The 19,148-nt window shown below is 44.9% G+C and overlaps 1 protein-coding gene across 4 annotated transcripts in view; it reads right to left on the bottom strand.

Annotated features, from left to right (window-relative positions):
* MMS19 (MMS19 homolog, cytosolic iron-sulfur assembly component) overlaps window positions 1-19,148 on the bottom strand; it is a 32,810-nt gene that overhangs the window by 1,707 nt on the left and 11,955 nt on the right. Inside the window, exons 3-26 of one of the 4 annotated variants that reach the window (XM_036828132.1) lie at window positions 17,661-17,761; window positions 16,827-16,912; window positions 16,385-16,459; window positions 15,905-15,974; window positions 15,394-15,522; window positions 15,247-15,308; window positions 8,996-9,082; window positions 8,495-8,569; window positions 8,011-8,088; window positions 7,354-7,492; window positions 6,950-7,104; window positions 6,609-6,687; window positions 6,069-6,194; window positions 5,792-5,873; window positions 5,386-5,486; window positions 5,131-5,280; window positions 3,483-3,638; window positions 2,556-2,655; window positions 1,968-2,070; window positions 1,755-1,823; window positions 1,401-1,527; window positions 826-926; window positions 626-682; window positions 291-477 (exon numbers count right to left, since the gene is read on the bottom strand). In XM_036828132.1, coding sequence (XP_036684027.1) covers window positions 291-477; window positions 626-682; window positions 826-926; window positions 1,401-1,527; window positions 1,755-1,823; window positions 1,968-2,070; window positions 2,556-2,655; window positions 3,483-3,638; window positions 5,131-5,280; window positions 5,386-5,486; window positions 5,792-5,873; window positions 6,069-6,194; window positions 6,609-6,687; window positions 6,950-7,104; window positions 7,354-7,492; window positions 8,011-8,088; window positions 8,495-8,569; window positions 8,996-9,082; window positions 15,247-15,308; window positions 15,394-15,522; window positions 15,905-15,974; window positions 16,385-16,459; window positions 16,827-16,912; window positions 17,661-17,761 — 2,495 coding nt within the window. Of the gene's footprint in view, window positions 1-290; window positions 478-625; window positions 683-825; window positions 927-1,400; window positions 1,528-1,754; window positions 1,824-1,967; window positions 2,071-2,555; window positions 2,656-3,482; window positions 3,639-5,130; window positions 5,281-5,385; window positions 5,487-5,791; window positions 5,874-6,068; window positions 6,195-6,608; window positions 6,688-6,949; window positions 7,129-7,353; window positions 7,493-8,010; window positions 8,089-8,494; window positions 8,570-8,995; window positions 9,083-15,246; window positions 15,309-15,393; window positions 15,523-15,904; window positions 15,975-16,384; window positions 16,460-16,826; window positions 16,913-17,660; window positions 17,762-19,148 lie in introns of those variants that run through there. The other 3 variants (XM_036828133.1, XM_036828134.1, XM_036828135.1) reach the window with 3 other exon arrangements.

Genomic DNA, 19,148 nt, shown 5'->3' with positions numbered 1-19,148 from the left:
AACACAGCCATAAATAAATAAAAAAAGAATTCAATTCTGATCTCTGGTGAAGCTGGGACATGAGCCTACAAAAAGTTCTTTTTTTTAAAAAAAGCCCCTCAAGCTCAGAATAGCCAAGATATGCCAATCAAAGGAAAAGAGTGGGTCAAGAATCTAGACGTTCAGCCCTTCAGGTACAGGTCACACTACAGCTCTAAAGAAGCACTCAGGTCCTAAATTATTTTGGAGACTGCGGCCTGACCAAAGGAGAGGTCTGTATATTTGAGGGCTTTCCTTTAGACTCCCCTCACCTCGAGGAGCAGCATGGAAGCCCCGGACCAAAGCAGGCACGTTATCCGTGAAGAACCGCTGGCGAAACATGATCCGCACTTCAGCATGGCCGGCACGAGTCAGCACATCAGTGCAGTCAGACATGAGCAGAGAGAAGCCATCAGCTGCTGCTGGGCCTAGTTCTGGATCACTCAGGAGGCCCATGAGCTGGAGAAAAGAGAGCCTTTGAGGTTCATCAGCGGGGAAGAATCTTAAATACCCAAGAGGAGGACAGTAGTCATTTTTGGGAAGAAGAGGATCGACAGCGAAGTTCCTGTTTAGGTCCTAGGTTCTGCTGTCTTCAGCAAGGACTTACCCGGTCTGTAAGGCAGGAGCTGAGAGGATGATATCTAAGCACTAGGGCCTTTGTGACCTGTTATCAGAGAGAAAGAGAACAGTTAGGGCATGACACTCAAACCCTGAGAAGCATGCATATGCTTCAGGGTTAAATGGAGAAATGCTATTTAACCAGACCAACTGCTCTCTGTCTAACCGGAATCCATTCCGACTCCTTACCCAGAGAAGCAGTGTGAAGGCCTGACTACGATAGGGCCCAGAGCTCAGGCCAGCCTCCACTTTGTCCACAGCCAGCTGTAGGAATTCATCCAGCTGTTGCCCTAAAAAGGAGGGAGGAAATGCTGATGCAGAGGCTACATATGTCCGTTTTACCAACAAAGGTGTAAATCATTTAAATGTAGAAGCCATTAGAAAAAACCAATATTGTTTTGGCTGTGGATTTGGCCCACTCAGCTCTAGGACGCCAGCATGAGAGCCTGGTATTCTCATAATGTAGGGGTGCTGGCATTCGAAAAAGAGTTGTCTACTTCTAATAAAGAATTACCCCTAATAGCTCTTTGTAGGGAATAGGATGACAGAACTAGATAGAGCACTCTGCTTGAAGCCCTTATCTTATGTCCTATAAAGCTCTGCCCAACTCTGGTCTTGACTCTTGTCCCACGGGCTGTCCCTTGGAAAGCCCTATTATTGATATATTAGCTAACTTCCTTTAAAAAGAGAATGAGAACTAAATGTGAAGATTTCATCAGAAGTTGATTCAGGGAGGCTCCCAACCCACAGCCTCACTCCAGTACCTGCAGGATGCTTGTTCAGAAGTCCTGCAAAGCACTTGGCAGCAGCAGTGGAGGAGAAGGGGCAGCTGTGGCAGCAGCTCAGCTCTAAAAGTTCCCGCATGAGTTGGTTCAGCTGAGGGATTTCCACCTATAGAAAACCTGGCCATGTCATGGACCCAGAGAACACTTGAACTCTAAGAGACACCCAGGAGAGAGTGGCAGCACGGGCCAGGGTGGATGGGAAATAAATTCTCCAGTGGGAAAAGCAGAAAATCAGCTTAGCTTGTGACAAATTTCAGCCCAGAAGTCACCCAGGATCCACCTCCCCTGGTCCGGGTTAAACTAGGGTACTCCCCAAATGTTGTGGTCACTTACATTTCGAGGCAGGGAGCAGACAAAGGCCATAAGCAGTGCAACCAGCCGCCTCTGCCCTGAGGAGCCATCCTACAGAGGAAGAAGAGCCCTATCAAGCCTGTCCTGCTAGCAAGAGGCTTGTCTGCCCTGATGATACCCATCCCAGGTTAGCCCTAAAAATTTGAAGGACAGAAGTCCCAAGATTCTCCCCCATCTGATCCATCAGACCTTTACCTGGAATGGTTGGAATCTTCCAGGGAAGCTGTTTTCAGGCAGGAAGGAGATGTTGCCATCCAAGAAGAGGGGCACAATGTGGGCGACACTCTGGGCAGCCAAGCTGGGGGTAGAGCACTAGGTGTCACCGAGGAGCCAGGGTTCTACAGCAGCCCTGGGGTTCCTGGTAGTCACTGAGTCCGTGGGCCAGAGCATGATCATTCACACCTTCAACAAATACTAATTCAGCACATGTTATATGCCAGGAACCATTCCTGTTCTAGGCCTTGGTGCTACAGCAGTGAACCAGACACATCAAATCCCTGTTCTCCTGGACCTTACGATCTAGCGAGAGAACTCAATGTGTATTTCAGAAGTGCTCCACAGGTGACTCTCATGCACATCTGTAGCTAAGAACCATTAGTCTGTGGCCCCCAGTCCATTGATGCTAAAAGGCCCCTTCTTACTTTGCCAGCAAGACTTACAAAACAAAAGCTGCCTCCATGTTTCAATCTGGGTAAAAGGACAGCTCAAAAGGAAGTTATTTGCTGCTTCTTCCCAAGAATTCTATCCTCCCTGGGATCAAGTCACATCCATGATGATACTCACTCAGGGCTCAAGTGGGTGGTGGCAGTGCCAATGACAGACACCATGGCGGCCAAGACCTCATCCTGCAACAGCACTTTTTTCAGAACTGAGTGCTCCTTCTCTGCAAAATCAAAACACACACACACAATCACAGGCCATGACTATGGCTCAGACGATTAGGTCCTGTCATCATCATGACTCTGGGCCTTGACTCTAGTTACAAGAGGAGCAGTTTTTAAACTGTCCTCTAGTAGTGCTGTAGCCCTGAGAAGCAGCAAGGCACCAGAAGCAGGAGTGTGTAATGCAGGCCACAGGGAGCTCCCGAGAACTCTGTGCAGTCCTTTGACTGGGCAACAGTGGAAAATAAGGCTAGCTAATATGAACATTCTTAACATCAGAAATGTTAGTCTTTTCAAAAACTTAAAGGTAACATAGATTTATCTTCATGGGTCCTTTTATACAGCAGCTACCACACATACATACACTACTGTTGCCAAGCACTGCACATTAACTTATTTAATCCTTACCAACTACCCTGTGATATAGATATTACTCTCTATCAACCCCATAAAGTGAGGAGACAGAAGCTTAGAAAGGCTATCTTCATCCAAGTTGGCAAGTGGTAGAGTTGACCATGAAACCCAACCAGGTCTGCTTGACTCCAGAGCCTAATTCTAACTAATCTAATTACACAGCAATTAAAGGGGGAAAAAGTGTGCATCCTTTTGAGTGTTGCTAACACTAGTAGATTTTGGTTCCTGCCGAAGGTCAGCTTGGCACCCTCTGCTTGAAGTGAAATCTCATTATGTGGACACAGGATTCAAAAGAAGCCTCTGCTGGTACCAAATGCAATACCAGTGATACCCCGAGGGTGGCAGTGCTGTTCAACACTAGTGGAAGGCCGAGTCGGGAGGAGGGAGGAGGGAGGGGTGAGGTGGAGGAAGTTACCTGGCATGGAAGCCTGCACAGCCAAGGCAAGCAGGCAAGGTATAGCTGTCTGATGGAAATACCAGCAGCTCTCGGGGTCTTGCTGGCATTTTTCTGCCACCTGCTGGAGACTCTGACAGACAGCAATAACTTCACTTGTTCCTGCAACCGTATTCCCTGTGTGGTGAGAAAGTTCTCTGTAAGGTTTTCTTAAAAGCACTTCCAGGTCTGTCACATACAGAATGTGGGAAGAATAATCGAAGACGAGTAGCTGAAGAGACCAAGAGTGTCTTATAAAGAGCCAAGTCATTTTATCCAGGAGCTGAGACCTGCCCAGCCAGCTCTGCAACAGAAGCATTCATACACAGCTGATCGTTGAACAAGGCGGGGGTGAGGGGAGCCAACCCTCCTGTACAGTCGAAAATCCACCTGCAAGTTATAATGGTCCCTCTTTACACAGTTCCTCCATATCTGCAGTTCTGCATCTGTGGATTCAACCAACCACAAGCATGTTGTACTATAGTTTTTACTACTGAAAAAAATCTGTATACGTGGACCTGTGCTGTTCAGACTTGTTTTGTTCAAGGGTCAGCTGTACATTCTCATTTAGTTTTCATAACAACTCTCTTAGAAATATCATTTCCCCCATTTTATAGAGGAGGATGTGGAGTCTCAATAAATTACCAGTGGTTTTTCCAGGGTAACAGTGAAAAAGTCAGGAATCAAACCCAGGCTACGCTCTGAGTCCAGTGTTCTTTCTACTTTACATCAGGTGCTGGATCATCCACAAAGGGCCGGGCAGTGCAGAGTGGGGCACTTAGGGAATTAGTGAGGGCCCATGGTGTGCATGCACAGGTTCACAATAGCAATAGCTGCTGTCACTTACGTCACTTATGAGGAGCAGTGCTTCTCAAACTCCAGGGTATGTACAGGTTACTTGGAGATCCAGTTAAAATGCAGATTCTGATCAGTGGCGCCTGAGATTCTGCATTTCTAATAAACTCCCAGATAATACCCGTGCTACTGGTTGATGAACCCTATTTTGAGTAGCATGGCCTTACAGTGGTGCTTTTCTTTTCTTTTTTTAAAAAATTTTATTTTTTTATTTTTGGCTGCGTTGGGTCTTCGTTGCTGCACGCAGGCTTTCTCTAGTTGTGGCGAGCGGGGGCTGCTCTTCGTTGCAGTGCATGGGCTTCTCATTGCGGTGGCTTCTCTTGTTGCAGAGCACAGACTCTAGGTGTGTGGGCTTCAGTAGTTGTGGCGCACGGGCTCAGCAGCTGTGGCTCACAGGCTCTAGAGTGCAGGCTCAGTAGTTGTGGCGCACAGGCTTAGTTGCTCCGCAGCATGTGGGATCTTACCGGACCAGGGCTCGAACCCGTGTCCCCTGCATTGGCAGGCGGATTCTTAACCACTGCTCTACCAGGGAAGTCCCCAGTGGTGCTTGTCAATGGACTCCGTGGGCATTCTTAGTAACTGTTGCCCAAGTCTCATCCCTCCTCAGAGGCTGAATCAGTTGGACTAAGGCCCACGCATTCAGCACTTTTTAAAAGTTCCCATGTGACTCTTACTATAGCCACCACTGGAACCACTGCTTTAGAGGCATCAACTCCAAACCTGACTATGGTTCCCCCTTCAGCCCAGTTCCTTGATGACTGTTCCTGGTAGTTACCTTTGTTCATCTGGCAGAGATGCTGCAGCAGAAGAGGCAGGGTCTCCTTGACAATACTGGCATGTGTGGATATAGCTGACAAGGCCTGCAGACAGCGCCGATGCCGGGAGCATTTGGAGGGCCCATCCCCTCTAGCCAAATCTGACTCCTCTGAAAGCAACCCAGGAGACAAGATTTCACTGTGTGATGGCAAGCATGAAGGCCCCCAAGCCTCCCTGGGAAAGGGGCAAGCCACGGAAGATCAGAGACACATACCTATACACAGCTCCTCAGCAAGCTTGGGCACTAGGTGGCTGCTGAAGGCCGCAGGGTAGAGAGTGGCCAGGGTTCCTGATGCTTCCAGTGCTGCCACCCTGCTGGGGCACAAGGCAAATGAGCACTAGCTGAGCCTTGATCCATGGCTCTCTTGCCTAGGCCTGCCATTCGGCAGATTCAGGAGCGTGGGCTTCTGAGGCCACCCTGCTGAAGAGTAGGATTCCAGTACTTACATCACTAAGTTGGACTGGGCTTCTTAATGCCCAAGAAAAGAGAGCATTCCCACACCTCCAACCGGGTAGCAGCCAGAGCCAAGCACAGGGCCCACCTCCCCTACGGAAAGCCAAGGGTCAGAAGCACAGAGCCCTGGAACAGCTTGCTCGATCTCACTGCCTTATATTCTCACCAACTCTGGGAATCCTCCTCCAGGAAGCTCAGTCTATATAGGTGACCCACTGCCAGCTCCAAGTCCCCAGAAGACAGGAGATCTGTGCAGGAAGGAAACACGGGCCTCACCTTTCTTCCCCTGCAGCCATCACAACCCTTCCTAAAGTCCTATAAGAAGTCCCAAATCATCCAGAGTTGTAGTGAGAACCAGGGAATTAAGATTGCTCTTCACTTAAGACAGAAAATCACAAGAAAGGGACCAATACTCCTATCTTTTCTCTTTCCCTTAAGCGTACCTGGCTGGGCACCCAAGACTGTGAGTGTACGGATGCCAACAAGCTGAAGCTGGGTGCTGGGGTCCGTCAGGGCCATGAATACCAGTGAGCACAGCTGGTCCTTGAAGCCACTCAGAGGCCTTTCATCTAGGAAGAGACAGAGTCCAGGTTAGAGGGAAACCCTATTCAGAAGTGATGCAAAGATAACCTGGGACAGATTTTTTTTTTTTTTTTTCCGCGCTGCGTGGCATGTGGGATCTTAATTCCCTGACCAGGGATCGAACCCGTGCCTCCTGCGGTGGAAGCGCAGAGTCTTAAGCACTGGACCGCCATGGAATTCCTGGGGCAGATTTAAATAATTTAATCCATTGGGTATCTGGGAAGTACACTAGGAAAGAAATCAACAGGTCTCATCTGTTAAGTGTTCTCTTGGGCTACAACCTCAGAACAACAGGTCCACTGTTCTAGACTACTTCTCTGTAGCGCTCCTTGCCTGCCATCCTTTATAGGGCTATAGTGCTCAGCAGCCCCCAGGATACCACATCTAGAAGATGGCCTCACCCTTGTCTTCATAGCTCCATTTCTGTTGCAGCTTCAAGAAACCCAGGATCATTTCAAGGATTGTCCGCCGCTGGTTGCTCTGTAATGTTTTAAGGGGTATTCAAGTCAAAAAATACTTTATTTTTAACGGATTTCAGTCCTGCTACTGCAGAATTGGGGAGAATTATCCTTGTACATAAGTGTCAGGAAAAGAGTGAACAAGGGAACCAGCAGCAGCTAATGGGAGCAAAACCCAAGATCTACTATATCTAGGTCCAAGCTCAATGCTTAGCGCTCTCTCTGTGAGACAGCGATCCTGGCAAGGGGTCCCATCATTTCCCCAACAGATTCTGCTTTCTTACCTGACTGTGCTTGTGGAACTGTTCCAGCAGTAGGGGCAGCACGTTGCTGGTGATGTGGTCACAGGCCCGGGCAGACGCACCTGCAGCCGCCTGCAACAGTTTGGCACTAGGCCACACCAGTTTCATGTCTGGTTCACACAGATGGTGCCTGCAGTCTAGAGAGGCAGCACATCACAGACCTAGGGAGTAGGCTGAATGTTGCCTGGTTCCCCTGCAGGCCATAGAAGTTGGAGGCTGAGCCCCGGGACAGTTGGCTAGCAGTTACCACTTAAATTGCTTTCAATTCAAAGCAGGGCTCCAGCACCCAAATCACTGAACATGGGGGCCACTCATGAAAGGTCACTGGCCTTAAGGAATTTCTCTCTTGTGCTCACTCCCCTTTCTAGCTGCCATGGCCCCATTACCCTGTAGAATGTTGCTAAGGAAGGAGTCAAGGAGGTCCTCAGCATCAGCCCTCAGCACAGAGCGAGACAAACACGCAGTCAGGGAGTTAAGGGCCGCCAGGCCCTCGGCCTCTACCCGCTCACTTGCCGTCTGGAACACCTGTCAGGGAGGGATCCCATGGCTACTGAGGTGAGCCTGCACCAGCTGAAACCCCACCCACCTACTGCCTATTTCCTTTGCAGGAAGGGGGTGGTGAGAACCTCTGGGGCACAGCAATGGAAATTAACCCCCCAAATGAGTTTCTTCTCAATTGGTGTATTCTCACTAAGTCCTCAGTCCCACTAGGATTGATACACATACTTTTTGAGAAACTGAATACTGACTTCGAGCAGTGGTTGTTGGGAACCCCTTTCCTAGTCTCTTCCTCTCCCCCTCTACTCAGCATGACCTATGCTCCTTACCATGGAAGGACAGGAGTTGGGCACTGGGCAAGACTGATCATGTGCCACCACCAAACAGCTGACCCTACCCTTGTCATTCAACTAGAAGTATGCCCCCTTGCTCTCTTGCTGAATAACCAAGCACAGCAATAGAGGGAAAAGGATACGGTGTGTTATTTCCCCTCGTGCCTGACAACCAGGAGTTAATGGTAGTGAGTTTATCTAAGTAACACTCACCTCTCTGCGGATAGAAGCCCAAAGGCTGGGGAGGAAGTCCTTTAGTTCTTTCTGTCCGTACACAGCACAGCAAGCATTCTGCCAAGGAAAGCACAGGTAATGGCTATCTACACACTCAGACTTCCTAGGATATGCAGGCCCCTCAGCATAATGGCACCTGAAAGACCCTGGCTCTCAGCAGTAAAACCAGCAGGATTTCATAACCATCCTACCCAGGTCACTGAAAAATAGGAGCTTGTCCTGACTGATGGAAAACAAGCATGAAGAGGGAGCCCTGGTCAGCCTTTCCTCAGCTGCCACTCAGTTACTACAGAACAAGACAAAATGCAACTGGGGGCTTTAGGTCAACATATAGGCCCGGATTCCGGGTATCCCTCTCTTGAGGCCAATGAACTATTTCCTGGCTCTCAATCAATTCATAATCCTTTAGCACCCCTAAATTGTCTAAAGACAGCTGGATCCTCAAAAGAGAACAATCACTCACTAGAGTCTGCAGAGAATCCAGCTTGGCACTCAGAATCTCGGAATCCACTTTCTCAATCAGCAGGGGGAGCAGGAACTGTGGGAGAGAAGGAAGAACTAAAGAGTGAGATATGGGTAGTGTTGCAGCCACACCAAGGCCAACCGTGTCCTCACTGCCACCAGTTCCCAGGGGTAGGTGTTACATCAAGGAGCTATACTCGAGTCGAGAGTTGTGACTGTAAACGAACCTCCCTCTCAATCCATGGCCAGACTCCCAGTGACCTGAAAAGTGGGCTAGCTGGCAAAGCTAAAGAATTTCAAAAGATAGCACCAAATAGGGATTGGTTTGCTATTTTAAATGAAGAGATGGTGAAGTTCTTTACTTCGAAGGTCTGAAGACACTTGCAGGATGCCATACCCTAAAATGTATACTGCAACTTTCTTTTCCCCCATGCTTTTACTGTTCTTTCTTCAGACCCTTCTGTGGGTTGAGGCTACGTATCCTAACTTTGGCTAGACCCACCTCAGCAAATCGCGGCGTAGAAGCCAGCACAGCTCGAAGACTCAGGATGAGATCTTCTCTCTGGATACCATGGGGATCATTAGGTGGCTGGAAAAGGGAGAAGGCGGCGTGGGTTTGTATAACTCTTCAGACCACCCCTGGACACAGGAGTGAACCTGGCAACCCTGCAGAATAGGGTGAGATTTACACCCAATCTGGCAGAAGAAGTATGGTATGAGGCCCCAGCAGGAAGACTGCTTGCTCTTACATGTTCCTTGGGAATTTTTGTCTGTTGGGCATTTATCTTCTATCTGATCACACAGTTTCCATCTGATCTATCATCTCACCACTCAGAGATAAGCAGCCTTAACTTTCTGGTGCAACTTTCTTCTCTGTATATATAGTATTATGACAATGTGATTGGTAGACACTGTTTCCCTTTAAAATATATATACTTTTTAAAACTGTGATCTTTTGAATATATTTTCTGCAATCTATTTTTTCACTTAATACTAGGTACCTTTTTTCATGTTATTATTTTTTCATAGCATTAGTTTTAGTGGCTGATACTATTTCATTGTGTGGTTGAGTCACAGTTTATTTGGATAATCACCCTTTGATGGACATTTCTATTTTTTCACCCTTATAAAAAGCTGTAATTCTGGCATTATAAAAACATTCATGATTTCTGCATCAAGAAGGCAGATTTTTTTTTATTGAAGTATATAGTTGACTTACAATATTGTGTTAGTTTTAGGTGTACAGCAAAGTGATTCACTTATATACATATATATATATTTCAGATTCTTTTCCATTATAGGTTATTATAAGATACTGAACATAGTTCCCTGTGTTATACAGTAAATCCTTGTTGTTTATCTATTTTATATATAGTGGTATGTATCTGTTAATCCTGTACTCCTAATTTATTCCTCCTCACCTTCTTTCCCCTTTGGTAACCATAAAGTTTGTTTTCTATATCTTTGAGTCTGTTTCTGTTTTGTAAATAAATTCATTTATATTACTTTTTAGATTCCACATATAAGTGATATCATATAATATTTGTCTTTCTCTGTCTTACTTTACTCAGTATGATATCTCTAGGTCCATCCATGTTGCTGCAAATGGCATTATTTCATTCTTTTTTATGGCTGAGTAGTATTCCATTGCACGTGTGTGTGTGTGTGTGTGTGTGTGTGTGTGTACACACACACACACGCACCCCCCCCCATCTTTATCCATTCATCTGTTGATGAACGTTTAGGTTGCTTCCATGTCTTGGCTCTCGTAAATAGTGCTGCTATGAACACTGGGGTGCATGTATCTTTTCAAATTAGAGTTTTCATCTTTTCTGGATATACGCCCAGGAGTAGGATTGCTGGATCATATGGTAGCTCTATTTTCGGTTTTTTAAGGAAACTCCATACTGTTTTCCATAGTGGCTGCACCAATTTACATTCCCACCAACAGTGCAGGAGAGTTCCCTTTTCTCCACAACTTCTCCAGCATTTATTATTTGTAGACTTTTTGATGATGGCCATTCTGACAGGTGTGAGGTGATACCTCACTGTAGTTTTGATTTGCATCTTTTCATGTGCCTTGGCCACGTGTATGTCAAGAAAGCACACTGAAAACATACATCAGATTTTCCTTTTCTCTTTAGAAACCCCACCAAAAATACAGTAAAGGGATTTTCCTTTCTTTTCTTTCTTTCTTTCTTTTCTTTTTTTTTAAAGCTATAAAGCTAAAGGTTGAAGAGAACAGGATAAGGGATGTTAGCAACAAAACTGTAGAAGGTGAAAAGCAGATGGATAAGAAGAAAATGACTTAGCAGAGCCAAGACAACAGAATCCTCAGTAGGCCTGGGGAATGCTCAGTAACTCCCCATATACACCACAGTCTCCTCAAAAAGCTTCGCAACCAGCAGTACCAGGTACCTTTGGAATTGGGAGTGGGGTTGGAGAAGCAATCTGACCTCCGAGATTGCCTCTCAAGTCCTCCTTAGCTGCAGTAGAATCTGGAGGTTTAATTCTTTAGAGAGGGTAAGACAGAGGTCTAGTCTTAGAGATGTAGGTGCAGCTGAGGGCCTGGGTGCTGAATCAAAAGAGGTCTAAGTGGGAATTCCCTGGTGGTCCAGTAGTTAGGACTCAGTGCTTTCACTACCAGGGCCCGGGTTCAATCCCTGATTGGGGAACAGCACGGCAGGAGAAAAAAAAAAAAAAAGAGGTCTAAGTGATACAGTATTGAGTACTGAGATTTTCCAACCCCTTCCAGCCCTATTTGCTTGTAGCCAGACTTCTCCCTCTAGGCAGATCTAAGGTCTTTTACTAGAAGAACCTGACTAGCCCAAGAGGAAGAATACACTGGGGGTTCCCAAACTGTCCATGTAAGCCACTATACAGGGAAGTTCATCCTCGGCCAGCCCATTCCCTGTGCTCAGAGCTCCCACTCAACTTTATAATTCTCACTGTAAAACACGTGCAAACTCCCAAGGATTACCAGATATCTGAAGAAAGCCTCTAACCTGGAAATAGAGACCACAAACAAAAACAAAAAACTCGGAGGAAACAAAGACCACACATGTGGGGAGAGTTTTCAAAAACAGTAAGAAAGTAATTCATTCATGGATTAAATAAGAACAGAATGCTAAAGAAAAAAAGACCACCAGTCTTAACCTGGTGGTCCAGCAGTTAAGACTCTGAGCTCCCAATGCAGGGGGCCCAGGTTCGATCCCTGGTCAGGGAACGAGATCCTGCATGCCGCAACTAAGAGCCTGCATGCCGCAACTAAAAGATCCTGCATGGTGCAACTAAAGATCCCGCATGTGGCAACAAAGATCCTGTGTGCCGTGACTAAGACCCAGTACAGCCAAATAAATAAATATTTAAAAAAACAAAACAAAAGACATTCAAGAGATCATCAAAAATGACAATAAAAGGCCCTGGGAAAATATCCATCAACAGAGGAATGGATAAAGAAGATGTGGTACATATATACAAAGGAATATTACTCAGCCATAAAAAGGAATGAAATTGGGTCATTTGTAGAGATGTGGATGGACCTAGAGAGTGTCATACAGAGTGAAGTAAGTCAGAAAGAGAAAAGTAAATATCGTATAATAATGCATATATGTGGAATTTAGAAAAATGGTATAGATGATCTTATTCGCAAAGCAGATATAGAGACACAGATGTAGAGAACAAATGTATGGATACAAAGGGGGAAAGGGGTGGGGTGGGAGGAATTGGGAGACTGGATTGACACATATATATTATTGATACTATGTATAAAATAGACAACTGATGGGAACATACTGTATAGCACAGGGAACTCTACCTAATGCATTGTGGTAACCTAAATGGGAGGGAAGTCCAAAAGGGAGGGGATATCTGTATGTGTATGGCTGATTCATTTTGCTGTGCAGTGGAGGCTAACACAACATTGTAAAGCAACCAGACTCCAATAAAAATTAATTAAAAAAAAAACGGTGCTGGGAAATTCAAAGCATGAGCGCAGAAATGAGAAACAAAATCAATAGAAGGGGTTAATAGGAGATGTGCTAGTCCTGGGCCTTTCTGCCCTCAGAGCCATTCCTTGGGCTGACCACTGCAGGCTACATTTCCCAGGCTCCCATAATGGCCTGGGTTCAGCCAATGGGAAGCACTTGTAGAAGAATGCAGGTCAGAAGGAAAGGAAAACCCAGGGCATTTCTTGCCATTTCTCCAATTTAGTGGGCGCTTTCAGCATTGGCAGCATCTCCTCCATGGCTCCAGCTCCTACTGATAGGCCTATGTTTCTGTCATACTGTCAGCCCCTGAGGTCCAGTAACATCAACTCTTCCCTTTGTCCCTCCAGCCAAGGGGTGGTAATGGCTTCCTGCTATTGATAGGTTGCCTCACTATCCCGTTTGGCTTCTCAGCTTTCCCACAACTTGTATAAACCATTTCCTGCATTAAATTATTTCTGTTTTAAATACCAAAGTGATTTCTACTTTCATGCCTGGACTTTGACTGATAGAAAAGATAAAACTGTAGAATTTTCTTATAAACTAACAAAAAGGTAGAGGTAAGAAATATGAAAGAAAAATAAGAGATTCAGAGGTCTAACAGAAGATTGATAGGAGTTCCAAAAGGAAGGAACAGAGAAAACAGAGGGAAAGAAGTCATCAATGAAAGAATGCAAGAAAATTTCCCAGGACTGAAGGACATGAGTTTCCAGGTTGATGGGACCTACCAAGTACCCAATACAATGCATGAAAACAGACCCATACTAAGGCACATAATTGTGAATTTTCAATATATTGGGGGAAAATAATCAAAACTTAAAAGCTTCCAGAAAAGAGGAAAAAAAGTGACCATAAAGTTTTGCAAATCAAAAAGAATTTAGACTTCTTCACAGCAACTGAAAATTAGAGGTAAATGTAGCAATGCCTTCAATTTCATACCCATATTGTCAATAAGTGGGAGGAAAGAATGAAGACATTCTAGATTTACAAAAATCTAAAAATTTTCACTCTTTTTACACACTGGGGAGGCTAATAAGGGATGTGCACCACCAAAATGAGGGAGTAAACTATAAAATAAGAAGTACATAAACCCAGGAGATAAGAGAACCAATCCAAGAGAAAAGACAAAGGAATCCCTAGATGATGGTAAAGGAAGATTGTCTACTCTGCATTAAGAGTAGGAAGCAACCAGTTATGACTGTATGGCCAAGTCAAGAATGTTTTTTACATTTTTTTTTTTATTATTATTTATTTTTGGCTGTGTTGGGTCTTCGTTTCTGTGCAAGGGCTTTCTCTAGTTGTGGCAAGCGGGGGCCACTCTTCATTGCGGTGCGCGGGCCTCTCACTATCGCGGCCTCTCTTGTTGCGGAGCACAGGCTCCAGACGCGCAGGCTCAGTAGTTGTGGCTCACGGGCCTAGTTGCTCCGCGGCATGTGGGATCTTCCCAGACCAGGGCTCGAACCCGTGTCCCCTGCATTGGCAGGCAGATTCTCAACCACTGCGCCACCAGGGAAGCCCTGTTTTTTACATTTTTAAGTCGTTGAAAAAAAATCAAAAGAATAGTATCTTGTGACGCATGAAAACTATATGAAATTTAAATTTCCACGTCCATAAATAAAGTTTTATTGCAATATAGCCACTGTACCACATTCCAGTGTCTATGGCCGTTTTTGTGCTAGAACAGCAGAGGTGAGGAGTTTCAACAGAGACCATATGGCCTGCAAAGTCTAAAATAGTAACTATCTGGCCCTAACAGAAAAAGTTTGCTGACCCCTACACACAGAATAGGAACCATCACTTATACTGATGTGATCCACTATGAGGATGGCAAATGGCCAAAACAGATTGGTAAGCCATAAAGAATATTTCTAACATAAATTGTTACACTAAAAGCCAGGTGTCCCTATTTAAAAGGCTTAAGTTCTTCTGAGAAGAAACAGTGATACTGATTACAAAAGAGATGAAAAGAATATCAGAGAGGTGGTCCCAAGCAATTGATGTCAACTAGAATAAGCTGGTAAGAAATTCCCTATGGCAAAAATGGCTGTGTATCTTTAAAGGCAGTGAGAGTCAATGCTCCAATGTAGTTTGGTATGCTGTGGTACAACTCCTTTCATTTTTTCCAAATCACTAATGCTTGCAGTACACATACCCACACATACCCATATAGTGATGAGACCCTGAGTATTTGGAAAAAGAAGGAAAATCAAGATGCAGAGTGGGAGGAAGGTCTGAGGGCATCAGAGCAAACACCTCCTGTACACACTATGCTCAACTGTGTCATCTTTGTTTAGTCAATTTGTTTCTACTGCCTGAGATGCACCCTCAGAATCCAGGATCATATCCTACAAATCCTTCAGAAACCAACTGAAATCCTATCTTATCTGTGAAGTCAGTTCCTGCCTACTCTAGCTCACACTAAACTCTGTCTTCTTTGAACAATTATAACACCACTTGTTTTGGTCCACAATCTCTTACTGTTACTTAAATGTTTCAACTTTCAAGGACATGAATCGTGTTATACAATCCTGCAGTTCTAAGCACTACATACAGTGTCAAGGAGTCTCCCAAATCCCTGCCGAATTGAACCCTTCCTCCCATGGCAAATGTTTTTCCATTTCCCAGTTTACTAAAACGTTAAGTTCTTGAGGGCAGGGATTGTTTCTTTTGTTCACCGCTGCACCCTCAGGGCCTAGAACTGGGCTTGGCACATAACAGACACTCAACAAATATTTCAATGAGTGAATGAATGAAAGGTACTACTTACAGGGGTAAAATCAATAGGGAAGTAACAGGATGTCACTTCAAACAACTCCTCCACAAAGGGTCCTAAGGCAACAGAGAAAGAATGAGGACTTATAAGCCTCTCATCTGACAAGCCCCAACCAGCTAATTCAAGGCTACAAGGGTGTACCCAGGCTATAGTCTCTGGAGATGAGGTCATGGACGATGCGGAAGGCCACCAGAAGATTACGGGGATCCTTTTCCCCATCCATCACCTGGATGAAGCCAAAGGTGAAATCAGCTCCTAGGCCCTTCAGCTCTGCAGAGGAGAGAACAAGATCATTACTGTCCCATGGGATAGAAAGCTGGGCTTTCTTCTGGCCTGTGTTTTCCCTCTGCTATCACTGCCTTTCCTGCCTCCCAGAGCAGGCCCTTTCTGTTTTCCTATTCCAAGAGAGTTCTCAGTGAAGAGAAGATGTGCGACAATACATAATTGTTACAGAGGTAAGAATTTAAAACATCAGCTCAAACTCCACCCTTTCTTTACTTTCCTGGGGAGTGAGTGGCTCCCAGTTTCCCTTTATCATCCTCTCAAAGTACTGGCTCTTCTATATCACCCCTGGGCTAAAATGAGTCCTGGTAATGGGGGGAAAAAAAGATGTGTTCACTTTTCAGATTTTCCAGAGAGCCCTGCCTCTTACCTTCTTCCCGGGTTCGCATGAAGTTGGTGATGATACTGTAGACTGTGTGTCGGTCCACCTGTGGCAGGGACTTGGTAGGAGAGACAGGAAGTAAGTAAAGAAAGTGCCCAAAGAATACCTCAGCTGACAAAACTACTTCCTGCTTCACAATCTCTAAGTGGACAGTTCTCTTTACAGCAGTATAAGATGAACCTCAGAGGAAATGTAGAGAAAGGATATGGCTGTTGCCCAGCAGTCCAGCAGTGGAACCGATAACCAAAACCTGTCTGCTGTATGCCTTACTTTAAGTGTAAGAGGACACAGGTCAGACATAATGGCATGCCTCGCTCTCCTTATACAGTAGCAAGGGATAGCATGTGAACATGGTCAAAGACCTGAAAGAGTTCAGAACTTAGAAGGCAATTTTTTTTGCCATCTAATTCTAGTTATGTCAATGGCTGGGAGATAGAGGAGAATACCAAGGTGACTATTATCACTCACCTGTACGTGGACCTCCTGGAAGATGGCTTTAAGCACGGAGACAGCCAGCCCTGGGGGCAGGGCCACACACAGGCTCTGGGGGAGAAGAGAAGTGTGAGCACAGAGGGAATTCTGGGAATTCTAGCACAGCCTTCAAGACACAAGCCTAAAACAGGGCTATTTAGCTACAGTGGGAATCACAACATCCAAGTTTGGGGAGAAGTGCTAACAGTGAGAAACATGGTCCCTTTTCTCAAGTAGATTAGGTCTCTGCAGCTCCTTCCAGTTTGGCTTTGAATTCCAGTCTCCAAAGGATACTTTTACTCTACAAACTAAAAACAGAAGTGGAGCTGGCTGAGACTAGTTTAGTCAGCACTTGAAGTCTTACCCTCTAAGGGGAAGGAGAGAATTCACTGGAAATAGGTTCCTGCAAACATGGTATGTAATACAAAAAAGAACTCACAAGTGCCCTCAAACCCTGCAGGACAGACGGGATCACAAGATGATGGTCCTTCAGCCGGTTCTCGTAGAATAGGATCAAGTGTACCACTGCACAGACCAGAAATTCAGCCATTAGTTTACACAGGTTGGAGGAGGGCCCACTGGCTTTGCTCCTTCCCAAAGTTTATAAGGGCTGTTCCTGCTTGGGCTTCACTACAAATTTTCTCCTTCACCGAGAGATATGTCCCAAGCCCTCCCATTTGAGGGTGCCTTCCTTGATCTGTCAGGAAAATAGGTGAACATCTTTTATTATCCATTCTCACTAGGTCACAATCAAACCCATTCTCAAGCCGAGAACTGCCTTTCTACAGAACTTGGGTTGGCAAATTTTCTCAAAGGGCCAGATAGTAAATATTTTAGGCTTGTAGGACATAGTATGTCAAAACTACTCAACTGGGCCACTGTAACATAAAAGCAGCATACACAATAGGTAAATAAATGGGCATGGCTAGATGCTAATAAAGCTTTATAGAAGATAAATAAGTTGTTGGCTTTTTTCCTCAGGACTTCAAAACACTTTGATATTTCATTACTTTTCCACTCCATCTATAAAACACTATTTTGTCCATTTTACAAAGAGGGGAAGATATACTGAAAAAAACTGTCTAAGGCTACATTTGAAATCCATGTGTCTTGTGTCTCAATTCTTATCTTCTCTGCCACATATACCAGTGAGGAATGAAGACCCTGAATTAGGAGTTCATAGATACCTTATGTCCTCCCTCCCTCCCTGTAAAGCTGGCTTGAATAGACAAGCAAGGCCTTGGCTCAGCACTCCTACTAGCGATGCCAGTACCTTCCTTCTCCAGGAGCAAGGAGTGACACTGCAGTAGCACCTGTGACAAAAGCTGGATTCCTCGCGCCCGAGTTCGGGGTTCTGGATTCTCTAGAGAGGACCTGGGGTAAAGTAAGATAGAAACAGCCTGACATTACCCAGTTCAAACTTTTGAAGTAAATATTTTGCAATTAGTCACACTCACCCCCTGGGCATGGAAGCCAGCCCAGGAAGGTATTCTGGAGGTGCTTAGCATTACAGACAACACTAAGGCCAATCCCCAGAATGACCTGGCATCATTAGAGGCATATGTGACACCACAGCCAACAGAAGTGTCCATCTCCAGGCACTGACTGGGCATGGGGCTTACTCCTTCTCATACAACTGTGACATTCCTCTGAAACACAGCTTAGCAGCTAACCACAGGGCTCAAGAGATGATTGGCAGCTGCAGCTTCTACCAAAACAGGAGGAGAATAAATATATCACTGTTAAAGCAACCACTATAGTCTTAGGGACCATATCGTCTTTATAACTGGAAGACCATTATGGTCTTTATAATTGGAAGTTTACAAAGTAAGATGGTCAGAGTAAAGGTTTTAACTATTTAGGATTATTGATATGGGAGGACCTAGGCTGAAGCAACAAGGAGGTGATTTATCTTCAAAACAAATCACAGGGATTACATTTAGACATACCAGAAGGAATCTAAGTAAATGCAGGAGGTAGAAGACTTCTGAAGGAGAACTGGCCAGGATACATGAATGTAACCTCAAGGTTAAGAGTATCTATAGCTAGGGGTAATGGGGCAAAAAGAAGCTCACTCTTGACGGGATCCTTAGGATAGGAACTTACAGAAAGGTAGAAGTAAAAAACTGTGCATTTAAAAATGGACCAAGGCACACAAATTCTCATAGCAGCATTACTCAGAAAAGCCAAAATGTGGAAACAACTCAGATATCCCTCAACTGATGAATGGTTAAACAAAATGTGGTATATCCATATGACAGAATATTGTTCAGCGAGAAATGAAGTACTGATACATGCTACAACAGGGATGAACTTTGAAAACATTATGCTAAGTGAAAGAAGCCAATCACAAAGGTTACATATTACTGTATAATTCCATTTATACGAAATTTTCAGCATAGGCAAATCCACAGAGACAGAGTAGATTAGTGGTTGCCAGGGGCTAGGAAGAGAAAGAAATGGGGAGTGATTGCTAATGGGCGTGGGGTTTCTTTTTGGGGTGATGAAAATGTCTTAAAATTGACTGTGATAAGCATCGTACAAATCTGTGAATACACACTTTAAAATGGTGAACTTTGTGATAGATAAATTGTATCTCGATAAAGCTGTTATTTAAAAAAAAATGGACCAAGGCCACAACAACATGAGTAGAAAGGCCAAAAGGTCTCTTATGTGGGAAAAATGCATAACGGTGACCTACTCCCCCACCCTCTCCCCAATTTTCTAGTTTTTTCTGTTTTAGAAGACATGCTAGCCATGA

Source organism: Balaenoptera musculus, chromosome 16 (genome assembly GCF_009873245.2).
Source record: "Balaenoptera musculus isolate JJ_BM4_2016_0621 chromosome 16, mBalMus1.pri.v3, whole genome shotgun sequence".
Lineage (NCBI taxonomy): Eukaryota > Metazoa > Chordata > Mammalia > Artiodactyla > Balaenopteridae > Balaenoptera > Balaenoptera musculus.
The sequence above is the reverse complement of the archived record's forward strand: the minus strand, read 5'-3'. Positions and strand labels throughout refer to the sequence as shown.